Below are 9,422 nucleotides of genomic sequence, written 5' to 3'. Positions count from 1 at the left end.
GAGTACCATCCCTATCCCATACCACACCAGACACTGTCAGCCCGTACACCGCTCTCCTACCGTCTGCTGTGAGGACAGAGCACTTACACTGGGAGTCAGAGTATGTCCCAGCAGGAGAAAGGTATGTAAATGCCCGTCATCTACAGGCACCAAAGGGCACTGCTGGGGAGGCTCCTTCACCACCACAGACCAGAGTTGAGCACAGCTTATGTCAACTTTGACCTTCTAAGGGTTTGCCAAAAAGACGTGGGCAGGAATCCCAATGATCACGAAGAATTATATGGGGAAGCAGATGGGGCAAGGGAAGCAGGTACCACCATGGATTAAGCAACTACCCCGTCTCACAGTGGTTGGAACACAGGCTCTGGGTATGAATCCTGGCTCCACCACTCACTGAGTTAAGTAAGTTCTTTCACCTCTCTATGGCTCATTTTTTTTTTACATCTATGACATGGTATTAAAAGGTATCAACCTCTAAAGGTTCGTGTGAAGCTTGAAGAAGTTAAAACAACATTTAGAATAGTGTCTGATTCATGTAAACTCTCAATAGTCGGACTGCTAGCCCACGTGGCACCCTTGTGACAATTAGAGAAAGATGTCTCTTTCTTAAAGACCTTTACATCCACGTCCGAAAATCATCATACCTCACTCGTTTATTAGAACAAGACACTCTACTGCCACCTACTGGAAACTTGTTATAATAAATACAAATCTACGGTGTCTGCCCTGGAAATTGCCCCTCCTTGGACACAGTGCCCTTGCGCAGTGCACAACCTGCACGTCCACACATGGAGTTCCCGACCCTCGGGAAATGTTCACTATAATTAAAAGGGCTCTGCTGGGCACTTTACAGAGCTTGCCTCGTCTGATCTCATTTAATAAACGGTGGAATGATTGGATTCATTCTCCAAGCCACTTGCTCTGGGTCCTGTCTCAGAGGACAGTGCATCCACCTACAGATGCTCTGACACGGGTCCTTGGAGCAGCAGGAGAAACACACCAGCTCGCTCCAGCCTCAGCCTTCGCAGCCAGCCCCCGCTGTCACTCCGGCCCAATGGCACAGCCACGCTGCCATGCTCCCTGGCCTGCAGTGGCAAGGAGCTCATGTCTAGAATCAGACCAGACCTTGGTTCTCATGCCCATCGTGCCGCTTCCTAGCTGTCTGACCTCGGGCACATTACCCAACCTTTGTGACTCATACCCTCATGGGAAGATCTGGGATTATAATACCCTTCAAAGTTGCTGTGAGAATTCAGGTGGAGAACAAATATAGAGAGTGTCTGGCACATAGGAAGTGCTTCATAGATAGTGGTGACTCTGGTTCCTGTATTGCTGTTTGGTGCCACCCAACCTTGGTTTTTACCATTAACCTTGATCTCCCAGGGTGGCTTGAAGAGATGTGAGCCACCGAAAGCATCTCTCAGAACACTGGCTTCATAATTGTCCCTATGTCACCAGGGCACAACGTGAAGACATTCACCGGTTTCCTGCAGACCCACAATGCAGACGACGATGTAGGGAGCACCTGCATTTTTAGGGTGGCGGAAGACAGATGCCATCAGGAGGAGGGGGCGGTGATGTGCAGGGCTGCCACGGGGCACAACTCCAGGGACTGCTGTGCACATCACAGTCTGCATGAATGGTGCCCCTGGCAGGGGCAGGCAGGGCCTGGATGGCCACCACAATGGCCTGGCTGCTATGGGGACACCTGGCTGAGTGCCCACCGTTGGCACTCCAAGCCACCAGCTGCAGCGACTGCACATCAAGGGTTGCCTCATTAAGGGAAGGGTGAGGCCTGAAGGCCTGCTCCTGGCCTGTTTGTGGCCTGCTTGAGGGTGATGCCCAGTCCAATGTGGGCCCAGGGCCAAAAGCCCAAGATGCAAAGGGGCAAAAAGAAGGTGTCAGAGAGGGAACCACGCCCAAGCTGCCCTGGGTGGGGAGACAGAAAGATAAGCCTTTCTCACATGGTTGCAACATTCTCCCAAAATCACCCAGGAAAGCTCATTCATGTATTTCCTCCCAGACATTCTTCTCTAGGCCCCCAACTCTGGACAGTGTCCCTTTGATCCCTTCCTGTCCCTCACTTCCATGTTGCATCTTTCCTTCAGGCTCCCTTGAGCTCCAGTCGATGGCATTCCTCTCTATATGCTGAGGACCAGGCTCCCCATTTCCAGGAACCTATTTACAGAGGTGGCCAGGGAACCAGAACCTCGAGAAGGGTAGACTCCAGTACCGTTTGGAGGAGGCCCTGGAGGAAGAAGGCAGGTGCACACAGCTGTGGAGCGCCAGGCCGGCAGAGGCAGCAGGGAGAGACAAGCAAAGACAGTGGTTAGAGTGTGTCTATAGAGCAGCTTCCTCCGCACGAGGCCACCATCCGCATCCCAAGGCCAGCTCATCTCCATCCACCTCGCTGTCCCCCGGGGTCCCAGAACATCCTTGCTCCCTGTCATTTGTTGCCACTCCCCAGGCCCCCTGCCGCTGTAGGCCCCCCTTCCACCAGGCCTGCAAGCTGCCATATTGGCCCTCTGTGCCCCCTCCTCGCTGTGCATACTGGTTAGGTTATCACGGAGCTTCTACGCCTAAACACTCTCTGGCTCCTTAACCCAGCCCCCCCCCCCCGTCCCCCCCAGTTTTCCCCACTATCTGCTAAATCTTTTTTTAAATATATTTTATTGATTTTTTTACAGAGAGGAAGGGAGAGGGATAGAGACTTAGAAACATCGATGAGAGAGAAACATTGATCAGCTGCCTCCTGCACACCCACTACTGGGGATGTGCCGCAACCAAGGTACATGCCCTTGACCGGAATCGAACCTGGGACCCTTCAGTCCACAGGCTGACGCTCTACCCACTGAGCCAAACCGGTTAGGGCTCTGCTAAATCTTTTCCTTCCTCATTTAAAGCCGGTCCATCAGATCCACCCTGCTCTGTGTCCTCTCCAGCAGCCTCCCTCTCCTCTCTCTCTTCCTGAGAAGGACTGCACCCATCCACTGCCTCTCAGTTCCATGCAGCCCTCTGCCCAGTGCATTTCAGCTTGGCTCCCTGCATCCTCTCCCTGAAAACTTCTATCCCCAAAGTTAATAACGACCTGCTCGTAACTGACCCAGAGGCCATACCTCACCAGCTCCTTTCTGTCGTCGCTCACTCAGCAGCAGGTGCCCAGCTGATCTCCGCCTCCTTTCTAAAACCATCTCTCTGGTCCCACACTGGCCCTCCACCCCTACCCTCTGCTTGTTGAGTCCCCTCCTCTGCCCAGTCGTCTCCCAGGCTTTCTGCTCCCAAACATCTCTGCTAAATTCTAGACCCACGGTCCCAATCTCTTTTGCTCAGTTCATCCTTGTGTCCCACTGGCCTCTCACACTGAACTTACCCAAAAGTGGATTCCCTACCTTCCCCACCAAAACCCGCTCTTTTTAAATGTCATGTCAGAAACCCACCCCACCATCCACTCAACAACCGGCCACAGAGTCCCATGCCATCCTCAGCTCTCCTCCCCTCGTCGCCTAGCCTTGGCGATTCTGTCCCCTAAATCTCTTGCATGTGCATCCACCTGTCTTCTTTCCTCAGCTGGGGTCACCGCCCCTCTTGCCTGGATTCGCCAGCATCCTGCCAAGTGGTCTTGCACCTGGTTTTGCACATCTACTCCCTGCAACAAAGGTATGCTGTGCTCTGCAGCCAGGAGGCACGACCTAAGAATGTCACTCTGTTTAAGACCCATCAGAGGTTCCCCACCCACTCAGGATGAAGTCCAAACTCCTTGACGTGGCCTCCAAGACCCCTCATCTTCTAGCCCTTGACTTCTCCTGTCTCACCTCTCACCAGATAACTTTCCCTTCCAAGCCCTCAGAGAGATAAGCCACCACCGTGAACATGCTCAGTGCCTGCCCTGGCAGGTTCCAGGAGACACCATGCTGTCTTTGCCTGTGAGGCCTGCAGCTCTGGTCCTTCTGTCAGGATGCTCTCTGCCCACTTCATCTGGCTACCTCCTACTCGGCTTTAGGTCTCCATTAAATCTTCCCTGAAGGGCCTGAGCCTAACTTAAGCACCCCCATGGCTCCCATAGCAACTTGATCCTCTCCAATTGAAAGACACACCATCCTGTGCCATCCCTATGTGTTCATTTGTCTGTGTCCCCGGTTAAACCAGCTATTCTGCACACAGGGACCGCAGCTGAATCCCCTGTCCCATAAATAAAGGGTTATGAATAGATAGCTGAAGGGAGGGAAGGAGTGGGGACAGAGGGGTAAGTGGGTGGGTGGATGTGTGAATGAAGAACTGGCTCCAGCATACTCTCCCCTCCTTGTCTGCTCCAGCCCGATCCTTGGGTCTTCACCAGGCCTTCCCTCCCCTGGGCCTGCTGATGGCTCCCGCGGTTTGAATGGGTTTCCCTTACCCTCCTTCTGAGCCTATGACATCTTTCAGGGCCCAGTGCAAGCTCTCCAGCCCCCAGAGAGCCTCCCCAACCGCTCCAGAAACTTCTTATAAGCCTGCTTTCTGACTTCTTTGAATTCTAAGTGACCTTGTGTCCAGTTTCCCAAGATCCTAACAGGTTTCTGACGTCTCACGTGAGAGTCCTGTGGCCCGGCCAGGTGGCAGCTCTGTGCACGAGTTTCTCAGCTGTTCTCTAGTCCGGCCAACCTGAGGCACCACCTCTCTCCAGGCAGTGACTCTCCACAGGGTGGGCTGCAGTGGCCCTATCAGAACTGGGGACGCACATCAGCACTGGCAGGCAGGGGTGGGTGTAGACGGAAAGTGCCACCAGGACATCCTGATTCACTGTCCTGTGTGTGACAGGGGACCCTGAGGGACACAGACCTCGGGGCAGCCTTAGGATATAAGCCTCATTAGATACAGCAACACTTGACCAAGCCCTTCCTTGGCCACCCTCCCCACCCAACCCTGAATGCAGGGCAGACCTGAGGCTGCTCTGCTAATGGGCCTCTACAGGGGTGCGGGCTTTTGGCTCTCTCCCCATCAGAGCAGAGTCCACCTGAATGCCCCTTTAGTCTAGCCATCCTGCTGGTCAGTCCAGTACAGGTTAGCCCAGGCCCTGAATCAACAGGGGGACTTCCTCCCCCCGTCCTAGGAGCCACCACACTAGACAGACCCTCATTCCTAGGGCCGGGGGACATGTTGGCAAGCCCACCCAGCCACCTAGGTCAGTCCCACCACCAGTAGCCCATAGACTCCCATCTCACCCAAAGGGGTACAGTCAGGGGACCTGTAGACATTCAGATCCTGGTTCCTCAGGGAGCTCCAGGCAGGGGCAGCCAGGCGGCTGGGAGGGCTCCATTGTCTGCCTGCCCCACCCAGCTCGTTAGGAACAACATGTTGCTCTAATTACACTTGGGAGGAAAAACAGTGTTTTACATTAAGGCCTTGGGGGGGGGATGGGGGATGGGGGACCACTGGGTTTATTTTCTTGATTGCAAAATACCAAAGTTTTTCTCCTAGTGGATTTGGGGGTGCAGGAGAGGACCTCGCCATACCCCATCGCCTGGATTTGGAAGGGCTGAGGGAGTAACATCTGGTTGGACCCTGAGCCTCCTGAAAACAGCCACAGAGCATGCGGTCTCTCCTACCAGGGCATCCCCTCCGCGGAGCAGGGCAGAAGCAGAGCCAAGGGCACCAGTCCCACACCCGCTTCAGTGGTCAGGACCTCAGCCCCTGCTCCCGCCTCAGGCCTCAGGTGGGTCTTCCTCGGCACATGCCACATCCCAGCCCCAGTTAGGAAGGAGTCAGCCAGCCCCTCTCCTGCCGCGTGTGCGTGCACGTGTGTGTGTGTGTGTGTGTGTGTGTGTGTTCATGCGAGTGTACACACTCGCACACACTCCAACGTGCATGTGCACACTCTCCAGTTCTCAGGAAATCTAAAATTGCAGTTTCTTTGAACTCATTCCCCTTGGCAGCACGGACTGCCTTTGTTCTCCAGACAAAAAGGAAAAGAAACGAGACAGAGGGCTCAGAAGAGGCGGGAGAAGGAGGGAGAGAGGGAGCCAGGGCCAAGGAGCAAACGGAGGCAGAGGGAAACTCGAAGGGAGAGCGGGAAGAGGGGAAGGCGAGCAGGGCTCAGAAGAGGGGAAACAGCCGGCGACACAAACAGGCTGGGGAGCCAGGAGAGATGCCCTCCTCCACCCATGCTCTCTGCAACGACCCAGGCCTCCCAGGCGTCACCCAAGTCTCAACCGCAGGACGCCACAGTTCTCCTTCCCTGCCAAGAGCCCCGGAAAGGGACCCTCTGGATGGGCGTAAAGCCTGGGGAGAGAGAAATCTCACCCAACAAACTGGCCCCTAGTGATGACAGCCTCCAGCCCAAAGCACTGACACCTGCACTCCCGCCCCCACCTGCCAGTCTGTGCTTCAGAAGCAAGCTCGGTGTCACCTCTTCCAGGAAGCCACCCCCACTGTCCTCCATCTGCTCTGGGAGCCCTCAGCGCAGACAGATGGCGTTTCAGCTCATTCACAGACACTGTCTCCCACGCAGCCTTGGGCTGCGCTGGCCTCAAGGCACTCGCCACCGGAGGGACCATTTTTAAACCATCCTAGAGTCACCGAAGCCTCCTAGCTGGTCTCCCCCCAGCCAGACAACTTGCTAACCACCCATCTGCCCTCTCTGCTCTAAGAATCTAAGCCCCTGGCCTGGCTTATCACAGCCCCACGGGCTCCTGGAGCGATCCTCACAGGGATCAGGCTGAGACCTAGATGGGACTGAACAGGGGATACAAGGCAAGAGCTGAGCTCACGCAGACAGATTAACCCTGCAAAGTCGTAAAGCTTCCTGCAGAAACAGCGGCGGCGGCAGGACCCCTGCCTCCACCCAGTACCAAAGGATTCTTAAAACCAAACAGGACTCGGGACTTGGCATGAGGCTTAGCCTTCGAGAGCAGGGGAAGTGGATGAGCTACGGGCCCTGGGGATGAGGGGGTCACCAGGTCATCTTTTGGGGTGGTTCCCTGGGTGAGTTGTTACTCCATTTATCCTCAGGGGCCCCAGATCCTCTGAACGTGATGGCTAGCCCAGCCCTGTGCCCCCTGCCCCCCACCCCCCACTCTACACTCCACAGGACTTGCTCTCGCCTGGCCCTGGTGACCCACCGCCCCCCTCGCTCTGGGGCCGGCCCGGCAGCAGGACACTTGGCCCTCTTTGGGGTCTGGCCCAAAAGCTGCAAATCTGGCTTTGCTTCCTGACGAGGAGACCACAGCCTGATCCTCGCTCTCGGAATCTGAGCCTTCCCTGTTATATATTACAGATCCAGTTAGTTATTAAGGATTTTAACTTTTTTTTAATAACGCATCCCTGGGCTGGGTCTTCTTTGGAGCAGGCTGTGGGTTTTGGCCACAGAATGCTCTCAATTGAGAGAGGGCTCCGTGCTGCTTCCCTGGACAGGACTCTGCTCCCCTTTCCAAATCGGCAGTCTTTCCAACTGCAGCCAAGAGCAGGAGGCTGCCTGTCAGGCGCAATTACGGCCAGCTCATTTGGCGGACCCCACCTCGGTCTGGGAGCAAAAGGAAGTGAGGTAAGGGGCGCGGGGCCTGCAGATCCCACATCCTGACCCTGCACTTCAAGTCCAAATTGCACTGCAAATGTCAAATGGTGTTCGCTCCCTGCCTGGGGATTCCCTGACGGCAGGAAGTAGCTGCCTTCTGCCCAACCCCCATCTGACCAGGGCTCTCCTTCCTGCCTCTCCGCCCAGGCCTCTGCCCGACTCATTCATGAGGACCCGCTCCCAGATGTGCAGGAAGCCATAGGGAATGCACTCCTCATCCTCATGGCAAAGGACAAACCCCAAACTTCTTCTAGAACCAGGAGTCCCCAACCCACCTAGCCCCTCAGCCATCCAGGCCCCGAACCATTCAGGCCCTAAACTGGTGCTTGTCCCCTTGGGCCAAAGGCAGGTTTCCCACCTTCTTCCTGCAACAATGCCTGGCTGATGCCACCTCCACCAGAAAGGCTTCCTTGCCTACTCTGGCCTCTTATGAACATTTTCTTCTTGAAAACATGCCACCTGATTCTCGGCCAGATGAGACTGCATACTGCCAACCATGAGATCTAGATGAATCTGACCTTCAACAGGACAGCCAGTCCTCTGAGGCCAGAATCACTCCAGGACTCACCCCAGGCAGCCCTGGATCCACACAGAGTGAGGGGAATGAAGGCTCCAAAGCACGTGTCCGGAAGATGGCCTTGACCTCCCCTCTGTCTCTGCCCACCCCTCCACCCCCCAGCAACCGCCACAGCCACGAGGGTCTACCTCACCTCTTCCAGGATCCGTGATGTATCCTGTACCTGGACCACATCATGGGACGATCCACATCCAGGAGATGGTGAAAGAGGAGAGAGGGGGGATAAAAGTTCGCCATCAGTGACAAAGCGCACTAGGCTGGGCAGAGATCAGCACACCAGACATCACCTAAGAGGAGCCAACAGGGACCACCTCCCATCCCCCGCAAGTGCCATGTGCTTCTAGCCACGCCCTCCATGTGGTCCCTGAGAAAGAAGGTGTGATGGACGTTGATCCCAAGGAACTGGTAGGAGAGGGGGCCAAAACATAAGCCTAGAGCCCAGGCATGTCCGGAAGTGACAGACAGGGGAAAGGAAAATGGCAAACAGGTGGTGGGAAGGGCCCGGGCCTGTGCGGCAGCCCAGGAAGCAGACAGGCCTCAGGTCCTGGAGCTGCTGCTCCTACCCGAGCACGTGAACTTGGGGAGCCAAGAAGAAACAACGAGTCCCCCAGGGTCTGGCAGACTGAGATCAGGAGCTTGGACTTGACAGGAGAGGAATGGGGAGCGAGAGAAGGGGGAGGGGGGATGAAGCAAAAGGTGGAGGGAGGACAGGGGGCAGGAGGGTCTGCATGGTAAGAGCTGTCTGCAAATTGTACGGGCTGCCTCTAAGGGGGAGGCATCCAAACAGAGCCCCGCTGACCACGTCCCAAAGCTGCAGCTGAGCCCGGCCAAGAGTAGTATTTTGAGAAGCCAATTAGCCTGGGCACCACAGCGAAAGGTCTGCATGACCGTGACGCCCAGGAAGAAGGAGAGCGGGACAAGGGAGCCTCGCCTCCTTCTCCCGGTCACGGTCACGTCAGGGTGGGCACCGTGGGCTGGGAACTACGGTCTAAACCAGAACCCTCCGCAGGCTTGTGAGCAGCTGCGCGCGGCCCCTGCACGTCTGCGTCAGTAGGTTCGCAGCGGGACCCAAGAAGTACTTCCCACAGCATCCCCGTGATGCCGCGCAGGGAACCACCTGGCTAGTCGATGGCTCTCAGCCCTGGCTGCACACTGAAATCCCCCGCGTGGCTTTGAAAACCACCAATGCCTGGGCCACACCGGAAAGATCCTGCTTCCTTTGGTCTGGGGTGGGGCCTGAGCGCCCGGGATTTTGAAGGCTTCGCAAGGATTCTAACCTGCAACCAGGCTAAGAGGCAC

General features: G+C 55.9%; 1 protein-coding gene across 1 annotated transcript in view; it reads right to left on the bottom strand.

The window, feature by feature from the left end:
• Positions 1 to 9,422, bottom strand: part of DYSF (dysferlin) — a 200,418-nt gene that overhangs the window by 56,846 nt on the left and 134,150 nt on the right. Inside the window, exons 37-39 of the mRNA XM_006096805.3 lie at positions 8,257 to 8,286; positions 2,234 to 2,275; positions 958 to 1,085 (exon numbers count right to left, since the gene is read on the bottom strand). Coding sequence (XP_006096867.1) covers positions 958 to 1,085; positions 2,234 to 2,275; positions 8,257 to 8,286 — 200 coding nt within the window. The remainder of the gene's footprint in view (positions 1 to 957; positions 1,086 to 2,233; positions 2,276 to 8,256; positions 8,287 to 9,422) is intronic.

This window comes from Myotis lucifugus, unplaced genomic scaffold (assembly GCF_000147115.1).
Source record: "Myotis lucifugus unplaced genomic scaffold, Myoluc2.0 scaffold_186, whole genome shotgun sequence".
Taxonomy (NCBI): domain Eukaryota; kingdom Metazoa; phylum Chordata; class Mammalia; order Chiroptera; family Vespertilionidae; genus Myotis; species Myotis lucifugus.
Note: the sequence above shows the minus strand (reverse complement) of the source record. Positions and strands in the feature narration are given on the sequence as shown.